Source organism: Pelobates fuscus, chromosome 9 (assembly GCF_036172605.1).
Source record: "Pelobates fuscus isolate aPelFus1 chromosome 9, aPelFus1.pri, whole genome shotgun sequence".
Lineage (NCBI taxonomy): Eukaryota > Metazoa > Chordata > Amphibia > Anura > Pelobatidae > Pelobates > Pelobates fuscus.
The window spans coordinates 131,752,028-131,774,938 of NC_086325.1; the positions used below are offsets into that span (position 1 = coordinate 131,752,028).

Genomic DNA, 22,911 nt, shown 5'->3' on the forward strand with positions numbered 1-22,911 from the left:
ACACATTTATGTATAAAAGGAAAAGTGTGCCCATGAGCTTAAAATCTAAAGGAGGCAATGGGAGTGAAGGAAACAAGCAGGGTTTAATAAGCCTATGTAGTTTAATATTGTGTGTGTGTGTGTGTGTGTGTGATAACTCACATTTCGTAAAATGTGGGCAATTTAATATGGCCACTCTAAGACAAAAAATTGCAAAAGGTAACTCCCTCCCCCCTACCACCACAATCTCCCATAATGCTTTGGAGCCTAAATACCCCTTTGAACTACTCCCATAATGTTTTGCAGCCTTAAGGTAACACAGCTGAGCAACTTCCATTACTTTGCACTCCTAAAAGCTTGTGCCTGTCTCCATGACTAGCGTTTATACTAACAGGCTAACTATAAACATGCCTGGCATAACAAGTTTTATTAAAGGCTAACATGGAAGTAAATGGGTAAAAGTAGGCAGAAATGTTTCACAAATCAATCTGATTTTCAACATTGAGTCTCTTGTATTAAAACTAAGAGGTTTATAGAGGAAATCTCCCCTTGAGCTCCTGGATCGGTTTGTGACTGTGGTCACAAGACCTATGAATGAAAATCTGTACTGATCTTTTCTTCTGCTCAAAACTTGAGACCTGGAGGAATTTCCTGTCACCCCCTCTGTGCCATTAAGCGTACTTTAGGGGCACAGTAAGTGTAGCCGGTATGTTACCCCTCATGACAAGGGCTTAGGCTAATTCCATTATATCATAATATACATTATACTATGTTCATTAATATTACTGTACAAAGGCGAAGCTTATCCTTGAGACTTGGAAAAAATAGATTTTATGTATAGCAGAGGAAAGAGCCCTTAAGAGTAAACAAAAAACATGTATAATTATCTGTATAGAGATTTAAAAAAATAATAAAAACTGATGTATTCATGTGTTCATGTGGCATTTGGTATATACATTAGCGTTTTTTTATTTTATTTTTTAAATCTCAACGAGGTCATTAATTAACGTCTGTCCCAGATTGCTGATATCTGATATATTACCATGTGTTGTCATTATTGTCTGAAAACTACCCATCGCTGTTATGTGAGTTGTGATCTGCTGATGAATATATATTCTCTTTTTTTATTTTTATTTTGCCTTAAGGTATAATTTTGTACAAAGCTGTCACTCTGTAGCTAAAACTTTTTCATGTTGGTTTAAGCATATGTATTGTCATTATTGGTTGCTGGTTACTATCCAAAGATCTTATCTTCCTGGAATAATGACATGTAGGAGGACCTGCAATGTCTCAAATATTTAACAGAATAACAAGCAGTGTTTCTCTTGCAGCCTGTTTTGTTTCGTGCTGTCACTAAGTATCATTGTATTGTTACAGCCTGACTAACTCCTATCATAATAGATTGTTCAGGCTGTATGTGCTCTGAGTCACATGACCTTTGTGATGTTACATTTTTTTTTTTTTTATTCTTTTGTAATTCTTTCAGTTTTGGTCCCTTGTGGGTTTTTTTCTTTTTCAGAAGTTTTTTTTTTTTTCTTCTTCTGAAGCTGAACAGCGGAAGGGATTGATTTTGCGGATGGTTGAAGTTTCACTGTTTAAATAACCCTTTCAGTGCTAACCAGGCGTAAAGCTCACACATGTTTTATGTGTTCTCGGTTTAGAAATGTAGATATGAAGTGTGTATATGTGTGTGTGCATGTGTATTCACAAATTTAACTGATAAATGTCCGCTTTCAGTAACCTAACTTCTAAACCGTATTTAACCCCTTAAGGACCAGACTTCTGGAATAAAAGGTAATCATGACATGTCACACATGTCATGTGTCCTTAAGGAGTTAACTTTGTCATTAAAACAATCATTGTTATTCACAGTGTGCCACCATTTTTAAGAGTGTCACAAGTGTACCTTCAGCTCTTAACTACAAGTCCCATAAGTCGTATTCCTGTGAGGACTGTCGAGGGTCATGGGAGATGTAGTTTGCTAGCAGCAGTAGTACCTGTAGGCCTATACTGCTCTGTGTTTGCTTGTGCATTCGATTAGTTTTAGGTCTCTTACCACATAAGTACTAACATTTCAATTAGGCAAAGAGGGGCACTTTGAATTTTAGGGTTGTGAGTGGGGGTTTGGCACAGAGCATTTCTGAGTAATTATTTTACGGTGAGAATTGTTGCCATGGAGCTCTGTTATACATTGTCGCACACCAACAAAATGAAGCTCCTTAAAAAGAGGGACAAATGGATTTGGGCCCAAAAAAGGAACTTTCCCTCCTAAATAGTCCAGTATTTAGATTAATATACTGTACAATGCTTCTAATCAGTCATTAATATGTTAATTTGAGGTTAAAAAAAACAAAGCAAATTTAAATAAAATGTTCACACAATTCCAAAATCAATCTGCTTGTATTGTATCTTCTATTTTGTAATCGGTAATGTAGTTGCTTTCACTGGGTTAAACATATGGTTCTGGTTTAGCAGGTATCATAACCCACATCTCACAGACACAGCACAGCAACGCAGATTAGCTCCCAGCTGGGAACTGCCCGTTACCTTATGTTTGGCGGTGTATCAACAGGTTTTGTTTTTGTAGAGATGCCCATTATCCAGTTCCTGTGTTTTTGTAGTTATGCAATGTTAGATTGATGGGCAGAATTTGTGAATGTACCATTTTCAGACTGTATTAGCACACGCAATATGTTTAAATGTGTGAAAATGTAATTTCACTTCTGTGGTCTGTCACTGACTGATCTTAGCTGCAACTTCCCCTCAAACGGTAATAATTTGACATTTAAAAGGTCTGTACTGTATAAACAGGTAAAGCCCCAAAGCAGGTTGTTTTCTTATTTGGAATTTACAATATTTTTCTTAACTACCTGCGGTGCCAATATATTTAGCAGAACCAAATAATTTATTGAGCTACAGAGCATCCCGTGAGAGAGCGCATTCCTCTATAGACTGTATTTTTCCCATGACTGAGGGGAAAAGGCTGTAAGAGAAAGTAGTCATTACTGTGTCTTAGTAAATGTTTTAAATTATAGTCCATACTCAATGGAGAGGGGTGGGAGAGTGCCCATTTAAGGCGTCTCAGAGGCCCACAAACCAAGTTGCAATTTCATCCATTCCTTCTAAGCTATCTGGTCACACAGTATCTCTTAATGGCGGTGGGAGGTTAATGAATTTGCACCTTGGCTTTGTATTGTTCACCTGTAAATGAGTGTTTTTCCATTTAGAAGTGGGTGTGAATATTCTATAGGAAACTCAACTGTGAAAATCATTGCTCACTTTTCAAGAATATATTTAATCACAGAATGAGCCGTAAAACTATAGGATTCCGAAGCAAAATCTTTAAATTATAGATAGCTTTTTTAAAATTTTTGATTCAGGCGTGTAAGGTAATTTATGTCGGTTAACTTTTGTTAATCTATATATTTACGTTTACGTCCAGTGCATGCAATGAGTCCAGGTCCTTTAATCCTCTTCGTTAGCAGGCTTTCTAGAACCAAGGAGCCAGTGGAAGCAATTTATTTTTGGTGTTTAGCTCTTATAAATATACTGTGTTTTATATGTATTGGGATTTGTTTATTATTTTTGTTTATTTTATCACTTTTTTTCCCCTCATCCTTTTTAGTTTTTAATTAGTTTATCTTTTTCCATCTGTTTCCTTCACCGTTAAGGACAAGCTGATAGGGTTTGTGGTCTCAGTATTACCCAGCAGTCGGCCCTCCAATTGTGGTCACGCTGCATAGATACAGAAAATACACTCTGAAAACAGAATAAATTGCAACTTTTGAAAGTTCTGCTACTCTTGGTTTTGCCTGCAAGCAATTTCGTTTTATAACTGACACACAATGTTTGCAGTAAAGAGGAACCGTCATATTTCTCTTTTTTTTTTTTTAGGTTTATTAACCCCAATTTAAGCTTCTTTACAGTTCACAACCTCAGAAGGTTGGAATACAACGCTTAAAGGAACACTCCACTGCCCAAATAAAAAAAAGAAATTAAATATATTATTTAGGAGATATTCCCCCAATGAAAACATGTTTGCATTTAATTATGCATTTTGTTTTCATTGAAAGGTATATTTAATAACAGCTTGCAAAAGCTGCAGATGTCTTGTCTGCAGCCTTTGCAAGCTCTTCCCTAGATCAGAAGTGACTTCAGTTGGTCATGAAGTCACCTCAAAATTCCCAGAACACGTATGCCCGGAAACACGCTAGCAGCCACATACCTTAATGCTAAATTTTTGAAGTACGTGGAGGTATGCGGATATATTGTGTATTTTGACAAGGAAATGTATGGTTTATTTTAGGAGCTATGAGTTACTTGTGTGTTTTAGTTCCTTGTTTATCATATATATTTCAGTACAAATCTCTAAACAAACCCATGTTACAAAAAGGGAAGTCTGAGGGATTTTCTTGAATGTGCAAAACGTGCTCCTCATGTGACTGAAAAAATGGAGAAGGAAATAGAGATTGTGGTGGGACATAGAACTGAAGCAATATAAAAAAAAATATATTCTTATTTAAAATGCCCCGATTCCCAAAACACATTCGGATTTCTTGTAATATTAACTTAATGTTATGTAGACCTCTTTCTATCAGTATGGTTGTCTCCAGAGAGAGATTATTTTTAGTGGTGGTCACCCCGATCTGGTGGTTTATTTAAGCAGTAATGTATTTTATATGTCTGTGATTAGAGAGAGAACCCCTACACATTAGGTGTATTAACATGCACACTGAGAAGTCAGCTTCCATACACCCTATTTATGATATCTCCAGGCTTGGAGTACTGGTTGTTGAGGTTTGACAAGCTTCAGTACGGATTCCTGCTGCATTGAGAAGATGCTTTCTCTATGCGTGTTTTCTATTGGAAGAGCGTTGCTCAGTCAAACCTTACTTGGGTCAGAGTGCACGGAACATTTCTCATTTGTCCAGTTTTGAGACAGGACTGGATACACACCCTCATTCCTCTTTAGAAAAGAAAAAAAAAGCCACTTCTGAAGTCTGGTAAAACATTCGTATGTATAGTGAAGGGTCACTATAATCAAGATAATAATCAGATATTTTAAGTTCAGTTTTAAACTCCTAAAACAATTTGCTATTGTTTCATCGGCCCCACATTCTTCATAGTAAGCTAAAATAACCAAATCAAGAAGATTAATCATTAACCAAAGCCCTTACAGTGCAAGTGTTTATGCAATCCACTGCTTTTTCACAGCGCACCTACCTTCATATGCTTAAGGCAGTGATGGCAAAGCGTTTGGGTGGTTGCGTATCATGGCAAACATAGTTCTCAAAAAATCAGGGTGGCCATGTTCGCCATCAATGAGCCATGGTATGTTTCTAGTCAAGTAGATGCTTTAAGACTCTCATTTATTTGATGGTCTTCATCTTGCGTTCTCCCAAAAAGTTCCATCCACATTTTAGGGTTGTAGTATGCAAAATGATTTCACTATTTGCAGAACTGGAAGGGGTTAAGAACACAAGCAAGGTACCTGCTAGAGAGCTACCATGGCTGCAAAAATGCTTTTAATCCTTTTATGGACTTACAGGATAATCTTATTCTGTTTATTATTTGATGCGTCTTCAAGGCCATCTGGCGACGGACATCTGGTGGGGACACGTCGCACTGGGTGTCGGTATCAGGGAGGCTGTGTATCCAATTACACTATGTTGAGAGGATTATGCGGCCGCTTGGCCAAAACATCTCTGGCGATGGGAGCTTTCAGACAGGGCAGGCTGTGACTGGCAAGGAAATTTCATCAGCTGAAAGGTGTTATGATATAACAAACAGGCGGTAGCATAAAATATAACACAAATTAGGTATCAGGCTATAAACAATTCCTTTATTCCCATGATTAGTAATTCTAATTTGGCATTGAAGAGAATATAAAATCCATACATTGCATAGACGGAAAAGGTATATGGTCAAAAATAAATAAATACAATATACCTTTCTCCGAACCTCTTAGAGATGTAAATGTGTGTATGTACTTTAAGTGAATATTTGGTTGTTTAGTGGGCATGGAAGAAAAATACATTTTCTTTTAAAGTAAAATTTGTAACTCATATTTAAAAAGAAGGGTGAGAAGTTTTTACTTTAGTTTACATACGCAGTTGTTCCTACATCAAGTCATTTAATTTCATCATTGTATTGTAGCTACATGTGCCGCATAAATCTTCGCTGTTTACTCTAAATTGTTATTTTGTATTTTTTATTCACGCAGAGCTCCACACAGGAGATCGGAGAAGAGGTGGAAGATGGTGTTATCTATAGCATCTCCCTCCGTAAGGTGCAGCTCCACCACATCGCCAACAAGGGGCAGCGATGGCTGGGGGTAAGCAGAGTTCCATCTCCCATGGGCACTGCAGAAGGTGGGCTCGCTGGACCTCGGGATGCCACGGTGAGGAAGACAGTGATAGTGGAATCAGGGGGTTGGGAGGGTGGTAGGAGATAAGGGAATCTATGGGTGCTGTGGCTATTGTAAACTGAAAAAAAAATAAGTGACATTTCTTTTGTGACTAGAACAGATAGTGTAGGACCCTTATGAACCATCTGCATCCTGGTTGGTGTTCCTTTTTGATCTTTAATATTGTGCTGTCACTTCTGATTTAAGCCTTTTCTGAAGTTGTTCCCATTGCTCTACACTTCCTGTGCTCTGATAATGCTTACACACATAATTCAGAAATCCATGTCTATCATCCACCATTGTCTGCAACATCTCCTGATTTATTCGCTGTAGTGCGTCCTAGCCACTCTAGACGTGTGCAGACTATTGCATTGTGTCCTCACCGGTTAAGAGTCCATCTACCCATTTTAAGAAATCAAAACACTTACCTAGAACACCCAAAACACTTCTAGGCTTTGGCGTTCTTTTGGGGGTCAGAGGTTTTTGGGGTTTTTTTTGTGTGTACTGTGCTCAGTACTTGTAAACTCAGAACATAATCTGGAAATTTACATAAATGGGATATAATTCTCCTGCTTTCCTGTGACCAGAAATATATTAATCTTTCTCTGTCTGAGATTTGGAAGGAAACAAAAAAAACAACAGTCTTTTGCGTTCAGATAAATTGTGCTGGGCTATCTGTGTGTTATTTTTACAGAGTAGATATTATCAATGGCAGGGACAGGGTGTGGTACGGAGGTGAGGAGGCCACAGTGCTAATCTGAGGTCAGCCAACTTCTTACAGAAACAACCAGCATATTGAGACAGGGGCCACAGCAGATCTACCCTCCCATACTTGTCCTTTTAGAGGCTGTCTAGTTTATTAACTAAAGAAACGGAAGGGCAAGTATAACCCCCAAAAAAACTGTACACAGGAGGATCTACTCACTGCAAGGAAGAAAAAAAAAAAAAAAATATATATATATATATATATATATATATATATATATACAACTTGGAAAATCATTTCCTACCAGAAGGAACAGGATAAAAAAACAATGTATTATAAAATCACAATGTATTGTTTAGAAAAAAAATATAAATAAAGGTTATTTTTTTTTTTTTATTTTTTCTTACTAGGACAGATAGCGTAGGACCTTAGAAAACTATCTGCCTTCTGGTTTTAAGCTTTAACGAAGTGGAATTCTCCTGCGGTTGGCCTATTACTCTTGGCCAACTGCAAGTACTGGGGATGCAGGCCGTTAACTTTAGTTTATCTCTCACATTTTAACATTGGGATGTCCGATCCTTCATTTCACATAATCCATAGAGGTAGTGAATTGGAATTAAACATTTTACCCTTGTAATATCCCAGAACACAGATTCCTGGCCCTCTGAGACCAGATTTGGACAGCCCTTTACTACTTTGGTAATTTATCTAACCTACCTAATACATAACTTGATATATTTGGAGCGCACATGCATGCTTAAATATGTTTGTACCATGAGAGATCACGTCAAATAACAAATAAGAAATCATTAATTTACAGAAACTAATATCATTGTCGTTGGTCTTTGCTACTGGCTGCTGCTTTGCTGAAAAATGAATGCCAAACCAGGCCTAGATGCATTTGGTTTTTAAAGCATATTGCATCTGCAGCTCACTCAAAGTATTTCATTACAGTTCGAGAACGAATCAGCCTTGAGTTTGTATGAGACATGCAAGGTGAGGACCATCAAGGCTGGAACACTGGAGAAGCTGGTGGAATATCTGGTTTCTGCATTCAAAGGAAATGATTCCACCTATGTTACCATCTTCCTGTGCACTTATCGAGCTTTCGCAACCACCAAGCAAGTTCTGGACCTTCTCTTGAACAAGTGAGTTGTCTCTGGTGTCTGTCAGACAGAGATTGGACAGTTAGGCTCCTTCACAACATCTGATGTCCATTATTAGAGAGCCGATGAAAAAATATTCTTTGATACAAAAAAAAAAACCAAAATATTATAAGGGATGGTGGTTCTTGGACTGAAATTCTTGTTATCTCAAAGCGTTCATTTCTTTTACCGTGATTATTTTATTATTCAATGCAGATTTGGGAGACTGCAACCCCAGCTAAACGGAGAACATTCTCACAACACCATTGATGATCGTCTCGAGTTAAAAAAGTAAGTTGTCCAAAACAGTTCAACTTTAAATGAATAAAATGCTTGAAATCTGATAATTGGAGTTAGCACTGCAACTGTTTTTGACTTTTATAACAGTCAGATTAAAAGCAAGCCAATGACTGCCAACTCTAGACAGTTTATTTACAGATCAGTGAATTGCCCTGAGTTAACAACCAACCTCAATAATTAATGTTGTAGAAGAGTTGTGAGAGAAATTACCAAGACTGCAGAGTACAAAAATAAATAGGATTATTTCATTTGCTAAAATTCCGAATCTAGTAAATAACTCTCACTCTGACAGTCTTCTCCCCTTTTAGAAGAACAAACTCCTATTTTTTTTTTCTCCCAACAACCACCCACAACAAGACATTCTATTCCAAAATAGAACAATGCTTTTTGGGGAAAAATAATTGACACTAAACAGCAAAATTAGTTAACTTATGAAATCCTCCGTAAACACTGTGGTTTTTCTCTAGAAAACACCCACATTGCATCATAGAGACACGCCATAAACATATGCACCATTATTGAAGGTAATTGTGGATTGATAATTATGAGTAATTTTGAAACAAAAAGAGGAATTTGATCTAAAATTTGGCATGATTCTATTTTCACAGCTTCCATTAAACATCTAGCTGTATCTTGTGTTATAAATTAGCTAACACATCCTGCTAGGTTTTTAGTTACCTACGACCCCAGCCATTTAAAATTCTGGCCAGCTGTAATTCTTTAGTTACATGCCCCAGACAGCACGTTTTGACTTATCAAGGAGTAGAGTAACTTAGTGAGCTAGAGTTTGACCTTACTGGCCTCATCCTAGGCATATTTACAGACTAATCTTGTCTAGCTACCCAAGAAGGCCCACAGCAGACTGGGGACAAATACATTTTTAATGCAAGTCTTGAAGTGTCAATTGAATGCAGCGTAGACAAGAAGCTTGTCTTTCAGTATTTCTGTACTGTGCTTGGATGTCCTGATTAACATTACGGTATATGTTTTTTTTTGTTTTTTTTAATGTCTGAATATTGTTGTGAAATAATTTGAATTTGGTGGGCCAGCGTGTGCAAAAATGGACTGGCACAAAATAAACACTGTTTCTAAACTGTATTGGCTCATTTTTCCATTTTGCCTGGTAGCACAATCTCCTCCATCCTAGGAGCATGGCTAGATCAATACTCGGAGGATTTCCGTCATGCGCCAGATTACATTTGTCTAAAGCAGCTCATCACTTACGTTCGACATAATATCCCCGGCTCAGACCTGGAACGAAGAGCTCGCAATCTGCTGACGCAATTCCAGCGGCAACAAATCAGCGAACTGGCTCAAGAGGGTGAGTCAGATAATTTAAATGAGAAATTATAATTGCGATTAGGCTGCTTTTATAATAAATTAGGAAATATTATTTCTTAACAATATCCGGTCCTTAAAACTTTTTTTTTTTTTTTTTTATGGGCAGTTTAGGCTTTTAAAACCATTATCAGTAGATGTAGATTCAAATGTTTGGTTTTCTTCTGCATACGTTTTGGAATTAAAGGAAATAGTTTTAGTACACTTTTGAAAATGGAATTATTCTATTCGCAATCTATATTTATTATCTTTAAAAGTTTCTGATGTTTAAAATTAAAAAAAACTACAAGTTCCAACTCACAATTTAAAACATAAGGAACATGATAAAAAAAAAATGCATACTAGCTATCCGATGAAGAAAGAATTGAAAAGTAACTCAATCTGATGCTTGAAATTATGGACCATATAATTTGAATGGTATAAGGTGTTAGAAACTATTTGCAATGTTGTTCACACATTTGAGGTGCTTTTTAGGTCAGAATCTTGCTAAAGAAAGAATGACTGCCCGATTTGCTGAAATCCCAATGGAATAACCAGCCCTTTCCATGTCTGTGATTCCTTTGGACTTTGTGAAATATCAGTTGTCGTCTTCCATGCAAGCCCTGGCAAACAAATCTATTCCAAGTTTTAGCTGATACTTTATGTATATGCAGAATAGTTTTTTCACAGATGTTATATCTTTTATTTTGTACTTTGTTGTTTCTGTATTCAGTAATATTTCTCCACAAGCTTTTGCTTTTTCCATTTGTAAATAAAGACTGAACATATGGATTTTGTTTGGTTTTGCAGCCGTGGATCACTCCAGTTATTCCTTTCGCTTGGTAGAAGAAATTTCTGTCTTGGGGGAGAAGGCAGATTTTCTCTCCTTTCGGCAAGAGATGGTAGCGGAACAGTTTACAGTTATGGATGCTGTAAGTATGAAGTGCCTCCTATCTATCTCTTAATGCTGTGTCCCACACCCAGATTTTCTATCCCTCATCGTGTATTTTCTTTAACTTGTCCATCCCTTTTCAATGCTTTCTATGCATCTTCTTTTTTTACACCTTAAAAATCTTTGCTCGTTTCTCTTCCTTTTTTTTCTCGTTTCAATGGATAATTTCTCTGTTTCATAACCTGGAGGAAAGAGTCTTGGTGGCATCTTGTGTCTTATTGTATCACTTCCCTACTATAGGATCTCTTCAAGAAGGTAGTACCCTATCATTGCCTTGGGTGTATCTGGTCCCAAAGGGATAAAAAGGGGAAGGAACATCTGGCTCCAACTATCCGTGCAACTGTCTCCCAGTTCAACAGTGTCACTAACTGTGTCATATCCACGTGCCTGAGTGATAGGTCACTGAAGCCACAGCAGAGAGCCAAGGTGGTGGAGCGCTGGATAGACGTGGCTAGAGTACGTTTACTGATATTACTATATTTCTGTCTCATAGTAACACGTAGGCTTCTGTCTAATCCTCATTATTAATAGTCTGTAAAACATGTTTTTTATTTTTGTTTTAATTCTGGTTCACCTACAGGAATGTCGTATTTTGAAGAATTTTTCCTCTCTGCGTGCTATTTTGTCAGCCCTGCAGTGTAATGCAATTCACCGACTCAAGAAGACATGGGATGAGGTGTCCAGGTAAGGAATGTTGATACACTGAACATATAACATCTGACATATTGGAATTTTTACCACCTTCAGACAAGTGGCCACACCATTTATCATATTGTATCGTTTTGCAACTATAGTCTTGCTTCTAAAAACCTTAAAATTCAGGTCTAATTCCAAAAATAACTATATATTTTTTTATTCCTTCCAGGGAGAGCTTCAGAATATTCATGGAACTTTCTGAAATCTTTTCAGATGAAAATAACCATTCGTTAAGTCGAGAGCTGTTGATTAAGGTGTGTGTTTAACAAAATTGGTGCAATGCATGTTTAGATTCTAAAGTTATAATGGCGCTATAAGCCTCAACCACTGTATGTCAGGATTCACTGATCGCGGAGCGGTAAGCAACTACCTCAGATTCACACTGAGGCGGATTAACATAGGGGCTAATGGAGCTGAAGCAGTGATTGGTATCTTCGACCCACCTCCTTGTACCCTGATGACTGACATCCCGCTTAACAGAATGCCAATTTGAGGGGGGGTGGAGGGGATATATAGTTTGAGAGATTAGCATAGGGTATGTTTATTCTTTGAAATGCTTCCTGTGGGTGGGCTCCATCTCCACTAGATTCTCTTTGGAGGTATGACTGGTTTACTGTCCATAAGATTCTGTAATTAGGCCCATCATAATTTTCAGCACAAGGCTCAATGGGCTCTTAATCCGGCCCTGGAAGCACAGAAAGACATTATGCGTTCAGAACTTTAGATCTGTTAAACTTGTTTGAAGAGTTTTTACCTGCTGAGACTCTTTCTTTAATGGCCCCTTACTGCTTTTAAACCGCATTTTTTGACTGTATTTTTTGGTTCTGATTATATTATTTTATTAGCTGCCTTTAACTACTCAGCACCTCCCTTTTTTAAAGAAAGTTTTAAAGACCCAAACGCTTGTTTTCTTTTACCTTTAAAGAGCTGTGTATCTCATTTTATCCTTATCTGTACTTTCCTCGTCAACTTCCCCTACTCTATCCCACCACCCCAAATTAAGTCCTGTGTGCTAAATGTGTGTTGGCCTGATATCTTTCTCTGCGTACGTGAAGAGAGGCTTTACTGTTTCACTGTTTTGTTTGTTTTTTTCACTCCTGTTTGTGGCTATCGTCTTATCAGTCTAGGGATTCCCTGGTATACGCCTTTCAGTCGACACCCGGCCAAGTGCATGTTCAATGTGTTAGACAGGGTGTGGGCTGCACCTTTGATCTATTTTGTGTTAGGAGGGTAGGAAGGGATTCCCTTCTCTTATCGTAACTTTCCAGTTACTGGCCAGCAGAAGCCACCTCCTGCCCCAACCCTGCTGCTTGTGTCTTATCAAAGTTGGCACTTTTTTTTTTCTCGCAAGCGTAACTCAATTTCCAAAATCAGGCCATCTGGAAACTATCAACTAATATTTCATCTTGCAGGCACTCGTAAAAATGTTGCAGAAATAGCCAGATAAAAATGAGTAAATGAATATTCTCCATTCAGTGGGGAAATGCCCGTGACATCATCGTTTGATCTAATGTATTATTTCTGAACATTCTTAGAATGTTAACCTGACATTTGTTCAACTAGAGGCAACTGCTGACTGTACTAGCAGTCGGTATTTGTGAGATACATTCCTTTACATTGATCTAATGAACATGAATAATTCCTTTATTTTTTTGCAACATCCATCTGCCAGGTGCTTATAAATAGGTCTTCTCAGTGCTTTATTATGGGCTGGGCACCGGCTGGAGTACATTCGGGGTTTTACGCTGGTTGTCAAGTGCTGTGAACCACAGAATAATTGCTCACACATAGTTGGAATTTCAGAGTTAGGATTCTCTCTGAGATAAGTTTGTCGTGGGAGGGTGTGACTCTTCACGCACCTTTTCATACTGGTACATTCCCGGACTGCTCTCTGACTCATTTTGCTTCGAAATGAAAAGGTAGATATAAGTTGAATAATTTAGCCTACGTCATGGGATCTTGTATTTAGAAGTGTATTCTTTAACAACACTTATTTCCCCGCCTGACACGTTTTAAACTAAAATTGTATACTACCATTTTGAACGTATCCTGGTGTTATCTCGAAGAAGTGCTAGTGGACTTTGTGGGTCTAATAACATCAGAAAAGTACACTTCTTTTGTGTGTTTTAATAAAGCACCAACATAACTCAAAATTGGATTGATTTTCTTTTTTTTTTTTCTTTTTTTCTTCATTTAGGAAGGGACTTCCAAATTTGCAACTCTTGATATTAACCCTAAAAGGGCACAGAAACGACAACAGCAGCAGAGAGAGCTGGTATGTGATATTAATAAAATAATATATTGGTGATTGGGAAAAATGATATGGCCCCGTGAGCAAACATTTGTCTTTTAGCTATTGTGCACCCTCTGGTGTTGGCTTGAGGAATTTTTAATTTTGTGTGTATATTGCAGGGTGTAATGCAAGGCACCATCCCTTATCTGGGTACCTTCTTAACAGACCTCGTTATGCTGGATACCGCGATGAAGGATTATTTAGAGGTATGTACCTTAGTTGCGTCTTTGATCTTGACAGTCTACGGTTTGACTGCTCTGTTCTTATAACTGTGGTTTGTGTTACAGGGAGGACTCATCAATTTTGAGAAGAGGCGGAAGGTGAGTAATACAATTATTGCAGATATCTTTATATCTGTTGTCATTTTGTCTTTCTGTGATGTCTTAGATCTGGCGGTAAATTTTACTTTAAAGGACATACAACATGCTAATGGATAAAGTAACAGCTTGTGGTTCTGATTCTATGAAGGCATTAGAATGCATAGACCCATTAGTTGGAATATGGATTAATGAAGCTATGGGAGACATGCCTTTTTTTTTTCTACTATTACTACTTATTTATTGAGGTTTGGAAAAAAAATGGCATTTTTTCATGATGTCACAAAATGTTACAATTGTAATGTTCAATGGCACATCTGTAGGTGAAAATTCTAATTTTATTTATGCAGGAAGTGTTTCCCCTGCCCCTATTAACGCTGTTTAGTCCATGTGAATAAAGGTCATTGCTCTAAATCGTGGAGCAATCGCTAAAAAGTGTCTATTGGTTTCCATGGCAACTGCTCACTTTGAAAATTTTTACTCCAGAATAGATATTCATGCACATCACTAAATGTTACAAGCTTTCCCATTGGCTTGCCTTGGTCATCAATAACATCATATTGAGCAGGACGTTTAGTATATCCTGTACAGGGATTTCTTGTGCTACTGCTTATTGATTCTGTTTCCCTGAAAAGTCTTTATTTTCACTCTCTCTACATAGGAATTTGAAGTCATCGCCCAAATAAAACTGCTGCAGTCAGCATGCAACAACTACAGCTTCCTCCCTGAGGAATCCTTTGTTGAATGGTTTCATAGCGTGGACCGGCTAAGCGAGGCAGAGAGGTGAGTCCTGTGACTCCATGTATGTGCACTAAATGCAGCACAATTAATATTTTAGTTCTGTTTACTGTGTAACCTGATCAGGCAAATACTCATACAATGTAAAATAGCTAGAATATTCTTAGAAACCATGATTCCAATATCACCCTTTAAAAAATATATAATATAAATAAATTATATATTAAATGATTGAGTATGCTGATGGTTTGTACTGTGTTGGGGGGGATTGGAGTCATTTTTCCACTTCCTCCTGTGCCGGACAGCCACTCTCTCAGGAAGTGCTCTTAAGAGAAAGTGCAGAGGAAATGGCTTCCCTGGACTCAGCTGAAAAACATCACTGTTATCAAATAGCTCAGATTCCTTCAGACTATTTAAAGTTGCACCTCTACCTTGAGTGCCCAATAAAATATAGTATGGTAAGTGCTGTCCTCCATAAAGTAAACTTGTTCTTAAAATGCCATGTCCCATAAAGAGTGCATTAAAGATGTCAATGAGATGCAGTGAGTGTTGTAACAACTCTTGACAATCTTCCAAGCATTACTGGATATAAGTGTCCGAAACCCCTCTGAACTGCAAGAAACTGTCAGAACTCAACATTCCTCGGGGAAACAAAACTATCCCTTAGGAACCAATAGCACGTCTTGAAAGTCTTGTTGAGCCCTTATGATAACATGGCATATCCTACTTAAATCAGACACTCTACACCTGCATGCTTTTTCTGAATTAGTACGTCATCCCATGTCAGCATCGCGTCTTTAGGTATTAATTATTGTGATAACATTGATTATCTTTAAAGAGGGAAATCAAAGGCCCCAGTGACACTACAAGTCTATTAAAAGGGGTTAGGTTTCCTTAAATGAAAACTACTTATGCACATAATGCCTAAGTAACTGGAGAGGAAAGAAAGATACTGGAGCTGTCCACTTAACCCCTTTTTTCACAGAAAACTATTCCAAATATTGCATGACGTTATAATATGTGATGTAAATTCTCTTTCATTTTCTGCCTGAGGGATACCCTTTGGAGAACATTCCTAACAAACATTCAATCAAATGTTCAAATGTAGACCACACAACCTATTGCTGTATGCTGGCTAAGTGCAGCTTGGTAAAATTAGCAATCTCATCTGCCGATTTGTGTTACAGTTATAGCTTGTCCTGCGAGATTGAACCTTTGTCCGAATCTGCAAGCAACACTTTAAAAGCTAAGAAGAACACAGGAATCATCAAACGATGGAGCGAGTAAGTCTACCAAGCCAGACATCTTCAACGCGTTGACTTAGAGTTGTTGTTGTACCACTCCAATAATGTAACCGGATGTGAGGTGGAATCGTTGTTTTTGGCACACCTGTTCTAAGCCAGTTACTTCTCCAACAGTTCCTCAAGTGCCACAGATGATCTTATTTTATCAGTATTATCTTTTGAACTAAAACAAGTCATTCCTACGTTTTGTACCATACCTGTTTTTTCTTTAAAGGACCATTAGTCTACAAAAGCAGAATTTTGTAAGGAAGCACTGGAGCTGAATGTCCATCAACATTTTAATAGCTACAGATGGCCTACAACTGCTGTGCTGAATTAAATAGGTTAAGGATACCAAGAATGTAATCATGATTACCTCAAAAACTTATTCCCTAGAATAGACTTCGAATATGTCATAATAGGCGCTCAAGAGATGAAAAAGTTTTACAAGTTTTTGTGTTGCTGGTTATTGACATTTGTGGTCAAAGCTCATTTTAACCCCACTGGTGTTTTGTTTTTTTTGTCTTTGTAGTAGACAGCCAGCAAGCTCAGAACCCTGTCCTAGTGTTAGCTCTCACTCAAAGTCCTTTGACCAGCTTAAGTGCAGTACTCACCTGTGCGACACCACTGATTCTCTCAGCGTCACATCGGCCGGATCCAGCAGTTCTGACGTGGAGGAAATTAACATCAGCTTTGTCCCCGAGTCCCCGGACTGTCAAGAGAAGAAGGTACGGGAGGGAAAAGTCCAGGCATCGCCGGCACAGCCTGCAGGACGCTACGTTCCTGAGGGGGTCAGTGCCTGCTCTCTGTGCTTTGATGTGTGGGAGAGAGGGGGGAAAGTTCTTCTCTGTATATAAAAAATATTTTAAAAATCCAAGGATTGCATGAAAAAAAAGTATGCAATATATTGAATGTTAAAACATCACTTTACAGTATCTATCAGGTTTAAAGGGGACACTCAGAAAAATAAATCTGTGATATATCCTATAGTTTTTTTAGTAATGTTATAGCCATAGTCGTTTAGTTTAAAATATATTGAGGTTTTTGTTTTAAAGGGGACCGTCACATCCCAATTTATTTTTTATATTTAATGTTTATCCCTTTAATTAACATAAAATGGATTAATGATCCATACATCTTTATCCTTAAAGTGGCCGCTTCCCTCTTAGCTCCCTATCAATCATTATTATAATCTCTGTCCTTCTGCACCTGGCAGTCAGTAAAGAGAAAACATACAAAGAAGAGTAGAAATTAAACTATTTTTAATATATGTTTGGCCTGGCTTTGCCTTGTTGGAACTGGATCAGGATGACATTTACTAAATATTGGATATAGCTTTAAAAGAAAATGGAGCATCTCATGATAACAAAGTTAACACAACTTGTGTTTTAGTGGTGTCAATTCCAGAGAAGTGACAGTTCTCCTTTAGTTAACCCCCTCCAGTGTGAGCTGCTGTGTTCCCCAAGTATTCTACAGACAGCAGTCAATGCGTCTGTTTGAATCACCCTGATATACACTGCTTAATGGAGGGACAATGACCTGTGCTTACTGACAATGCAGACATCGGAGGAGAGGATTCAAAAGGCTGATCTATATTATACTAAATAAAAATAGCTATTAATATACGCTACACAGTTCTGAAAATACATTTTACATGATAATTCCCCTTTAAAATTAATCTGCTAAAATTGATTTTCATACAAGACTGGATACGATTTGAACCTTTCAAATACCAGGTCTGGGTTTCTTACGGAATGTTGCCACAATAAGATATTTGTAATTAGACAATAGATTGTTATATGTAATAGATTGTATTCACTTTTACATGTATACACAGCTATAGTTCGTTGTATATCGTCTTTTTAGTACGGTTGTTGCATATCTTTTAAATAATCCACAATACCCCTCCGTCTAAAGGTTGCAAGGTGAATGTTAGTGTAGGACTCCCCTTCACGTGGCAGTTGGGTTTACACCTAATGGCGATTGGAGTGATGCTAAACACCTCTAGTTATTTAAATTTGCATAGGGATTTTGGATAGGGCGCAAGTAACTCTTTTTTTTCTTTATTTTTCACAATATCCAGTCTGTGTTTGTAGCTTAATGTCCACAACCGTAACCATCTTCACTTCCATCTTCCTTTCTTCAGTTCTGGGAATCAACGTCACTATCCTCGCTGGACACTTCTGGAATTGGATCGGCCTCAAGCAGCGCGTCTTCATCCTCTGTGTCTTCGACCCCTGTCTCTGCCTCTCGGAGCCATAAACGTTCTGTATCTGGAATATCCAGCTATTCTTCCCTATCGCTTCCTCTCTACAACCAGCAGATAGACGATTGTTGCATTATCCGGGTCAGCCTAGATGTGGACAATGGCAACATGTATAAAAGCATTCTGGTAAGAGACATTGTTTGCTCTGTCATAACCTTTTATAATGAGTAAATGTGCTAGCATGACACCTGTTACTATTAACTTCCAAAGTCTATGATGCAAGCGTAATAAAAAAAAAGGCCATGTTAGTGATTGTGTTTGTATTGAGAAAACACAAGCTATTAGCAGGTAATGACATGCTTTAATTTAAACTACACTGTTTCATTTAAAACCTTTTAAAAGTATGTTTTTTTGCCCATGTCTACATCGGTTATTCAATAAACTGAATGGTTTAGACATTTAGGCAAATAGTTTAACCCAAAAAATAGCTATACTGGATTGTCTTGTGTTTTGGGTTAAATTGTGAAATTCCCTGGTAAATTGCCAATGTTCCTGGTTTAGTGGATAACCCTGTTAGTTGTAAATCTAAGTATAGATTATGACTGTTTATTTCAAAGGTGTTATGAATGTTGCTAAGCATCCACTTAAAAAAAATGCAATACTGTTCATAAAATGACTGACTCACTAGTAAAAAAACAAAAACATTAACCTTTGAATAGATATTACTCTTTGCATTATGGATAGAGAACCTAAGTCTGTACCCATTAATATGTTAAAGCGGCACTGTCATGCCGAACTTACCTTTATTTATTCGCTTCCTCTTCTCTCCCTCTTTCAGGATCTGTTTCTTCCTATCTTATCTAGTTTTCTTTAAAACATAAGACAAAGTAGGGACAACTTTGTCTTATGTATTTTTCCTACGCTTGACCAGCGGAGGAACAAAGTGTGCTCAATTTCCTGTGGTCAGAGCAATTTCCCACAATTCTCACCTTTCCTCCTTGATCTTGCAATGCTTCCTGTCAGTATTCCCGAACGTCCTGTCATTTAGACAGAACGCTGGCGAAACTACTGAATTTCTTCCTAACACAATGAAAACAATTTGTTCATTCATGTTAGGATGACATTCGGTACTTTTAGGTCAGTTTGAAATTTTATTTGAATGAATGAAATTCCGATCCGATCCATACTGCATCCCACGGTATTAGGGAGCTACCTACCTAAATTGGTCTTTCAGCCAACTTCACTAAGACTAAGATTACTTAGTATTAGTGATTAATCTGCCCCTACTCGCTATATCGTGAGTAGGGGCATGTCTAGTAAACAGTGAGCAGCCTGTGCTGTGTAATTTGACTCCTAACACTGATTAACCAATCAGAGAGTTATGAGTCAAATTACACAGCATGGGAAAATTCCAAAGAACTTTCCCACGCTGTGTAAAATGACTCAGAGCACTATGATTAGAGTGCTTTTATAGGTAAATGTTGAGACTTACCTGTCAGTCTCTTCATTTACCTGTCAGAGCACTCTGATCGGTTGGCTTAAACCAACAATCAGAGTGCTCTAAGTCAAATAACAGGGCGTGGGCAGGCTTTATAAGCCCTTCCCCGCCCTGCAGAGCTCAGTCTGCGCCATGCCCTCGCTGGGTGAAGATGGAATATTTTTATTTTACAAGTTTGACGGGTATTATGGCTTTTTTATTTGACCTTTTTGGGGGCTGAAAAAAGGTTTTAGAAAAAAAGAAAACATCAGATGGTAAGTACTTTTTTATTTACAGGTATTTAGTTTTATTATCTCCCCCTCACTATTTTTAGGGTGAGGGGAGTAGGTAGGGCTTTATTTAATTTTATTTGGGTGGGGTGGTGACTAGGGCCTTGGGGACGAATGAATTAATAGACAAAATTCCCGTAGTGAATGCCAAACTGTTTAACTGGGCATGCGTGGGAATTTCACAGCGGTATCTAGTGTGGGCAGATGACGTGTCCCACAGGGACTTCATCTACCCACACAAAGATGGCACCACCCAGGACATAGATCCGGGCACAAAATAAAGATGAAATAGGAAATTTGGGGGGCTTAGAGGCATCTGGAATGTGACTAGGTGGAAAATTAGATGTAGTGGAGTCGGGAGGGGTTTTAAAAAATAAAATAAAAAATGGATTCGGCCATGACAGTGTCGCTTTAATTATAATGCTTTTAGACAAACTAAATAATGGAGGTGTAGACTACAAATAGTAAAATGGCAATCTTTCATTGTCAAATTCATTATCTTAAAATCTGTGCGTGTTTTGTTTGGTTAGAGGCAGCATTGACAAAACATAAGGCTCTCTGGTGATTTGTGGATCCGGCTGTAACGTGTGGTTTTCTATTGGATCAGCATGATCTCACCGTCACCAAATGTAGTTCTTATATTATAAAAATAAACATATAGAGCAACCTTTATAGATACGTGTTTGTATAATCATATTTTAGATCTCCTGCACTGAACAAAAAAATATTTTTTATATATTCAATTTAACTGGCAGACTTCATTTTACAGGTCGTTCTTTAAGTGTTAGTCCAAGCATCATGACCACTTAAGTGAGCTTTACCCCATTGCTGCCGGATTAGTGTAGTAACGGCAGCATAATTAGGGTATCCTTAGCCAGCCCAAATCAATTCTGTAAGGAAGAGTTCTGGCCTGGCTAATGTCAATTCTGTGCACATTTTCATGCACAGTGTGCTATTTATTAGCTGGTAGCCCTTCACCGATGAATAGTGACTGTATCGGCTTCTGCAGCAATGTTCTGAGGCTCATAGCACGTCACCATGGATGCTAGGAGCCTCAGAGCAAATCGGAAGGCAGATGAGGGGCAAACCGTCACTAAACCGTTTGTCCTGTTACTGGGGATCCGGGCTAAGATTCTCCTCACTTTATGGTTATGATGCTTGGAGTAAACCTTTAATTTCGTTTTTGTTGTCTTCTTGTACTTCTTTGACATTTTTGTATAGAAACTTGTTCTCATGTTCTCCATGATTTGATTTTTTTTTTTCCTTCCCCCTCTTAAGGTAACGAGTCAGGACAAGACCCCTGTAGTAATCAGGAAAGCGATGGCCAAACACAATCTAGATGGAGAACGCTCAGAGGATTACGAACTTGTTCAAATCATATCTGAGGAAAGAGGTATGTGCCAAGCAGCGGAATTTGTACCCCAAGTATTAATGTCGTCACTAAGAACATAATAGGGCAAAGTCTGAAAGTATGTGAAAATAGATCATAGCTAAACTTTACGAAGATACACCTGTTCTTCAATAATCTAACTAGTTTCTGATTCTAAATCAGAAATGTTTTGTGTTTTCAATGCATCTGTTTTAATAAGAGCCAGTGAAATAAAATATGTTGATATATTATTGATGTATTTCTTTTGTCCTCATCAGAACTGAAGATCCCTGACAATGCCAATGTATTTTATGCCATGAACTCAGGAGCCAACTATGACTTTGTACTGAAAAAACGCGGCTTCTCTAAAGGAGTCAAGATTAAGCATGGCTCGAGCTCCACTTTGCCACGTATGAAGCAGAAGGGACTCAAAATTGCTAAGGGCATTTTCTGACATGTGAAGCATCTCGTATCCCCAACAGGATTTTGGAGGGACTCAAGTATAGCACTTACAGCTGCACTCCAAGGCAAAATGCGTTGGTTGTGTAAATGTCAAACGCCACATGGCCCATAGCAACTATTCTATACACTCCAGCTGTCTCTCGCCTTTAACTGTGAAGAAAGAGGAAACTACAAGAATTACCAGAAGTGGATTTATAATCTTCTTCCCATAACTGGAGTTACGGTGTGTGTTGCCAATATGAGACACAACATGTTCCCTCTTCCCGGTCTTCAAGCATGCCAACAGGACCCAGAATTCGCCTCCATGCCTTAGGTGCCTTCCAGAGAAGGGGTTGAGAAGATGAGCTTTCCACAAAAAGACAGTGAAGAATGAAGATGAACAGCTTGTTCTATCCCCAGGGATCCAGTATTAACATAGGATGTGAACTGAACAAAACTTTGAAGACTTGTGATTACACATTCGAACAAAAGTATAATCTGTAGCTCTCTCTCAATGATGATGAAGGGTACAGATACTTAAGGCTTTAGGGGCAATGTCTTGGAGTTGTGCCTCTTTGTAAGCCACTTTCCCTCCTATAGGGACATCACTGTAAATGTTAACTTCTCTTACCTTTGGATACCGTAACAGATCTTGGTGGGTTTTATACATTGGACTTTCAAAGCACTTTTTCTTTTCTTTTTTTTTTTTTTCCCTTTTTTTAAAGAAAAAATGAGCCTTTTTAAACCTGATGGAGCTGGAAGTAACTGTAATTCTTTTGCGTTAAATATCTTTTTATCGCTGCAGGGTTGATGATATACGCCAGGCTAACATGGCCAGACATGAGGACAGAGGTGGCGGAGATGGAATTTTGGCTTTGGCTCTTTCCAATCTCCCTTCCGCTCACCTATACCAATCCAGCATTTCAAACCACACCAAAGATGATACTCCGAAAAAAACAAACAAAAAAAAAAAACAGGAAAACTGTTCATTTTTAA

At 38.0% G+C, this 22,911-nt stretch overlaps 1 protein-coding gene across 5 annotated transcripts in view; it reads left to right on the forward strand.

Annotated features, from left to right (window-relative positions):
• The window catches only part of RALGDS (ral guanine nucleotide dissociation stimulator), a 178,409-nt gene extending 155,784 nt beyond the window's left edge, over nt 1–22,625 (forward strand). For 2 of the 5 annotated variants that reach the window (XM_063432402.1, XM_063432398.1), the window contains exons 2-18: nt 6,203–6,379; nt 8,046–8,239; nt 8,453–8,527; nt 9,664–9,857; nt 10,664–10,785; nt 11,046–11,261; nt 11,386–11,489; nt 11,671–11,755; nt 13,699–13,776; nt 13,914–14,000; nt 14,082–14,114; nt 14,773–14,894; nt 16,037–16,132; nt 16,665–16,923; nt 18,279–18,524; nt 21,384–21,498; nt 21,753–22,625. In XM_063432402.1, the coding sequence (XP_063288472.1) occupies nt 6,203–6,379; nt 8,046–8,239; nt 8,453–8,527; nt 9,664–9,857; nt 10,664–10,785; nt 11,046–11,261; nt 11,386–11,489; nt 11,671–11,755; nt 13,699–13,776; nt 13,914–14,000; nt 14,082–14,114; nt 14,773–14,894; nt 16,037–16,132; nt 16,665–16,923; nt 18,279–18,524; nt 21,384–21,498; nt 21,753–21,928 (2,379 nt within the window). In that variant the 3' untranslated portion in view covers nt 21,929–22,625. The remainder of the gene's footprint in view (nt 1–6,202; nt 6,380–8,045; nt 8,240–8,452; nt 8,528–9,663; nt 9,858–10,663; nt 10,786–11,045; nt 11,262–11,385; nt 11,490–11,670; nt 11,756–13,698; nt 13,777–13,913; nt 14,001–14,081; nt 14,115–14,772; nt 14,895–16,036; nt 16,133–16,664; nt 16,924–18,278; nt 18,525–21,383; nt 21,499–21,752) is intronic. The other 3 variants (XM_063432399.1, XM_063432401.1, XM_063432403.1) reach the window with 3 other exon arrangements.
• Nucleotides 22,626–22,911: the final 286 nt, after the last annotated feature.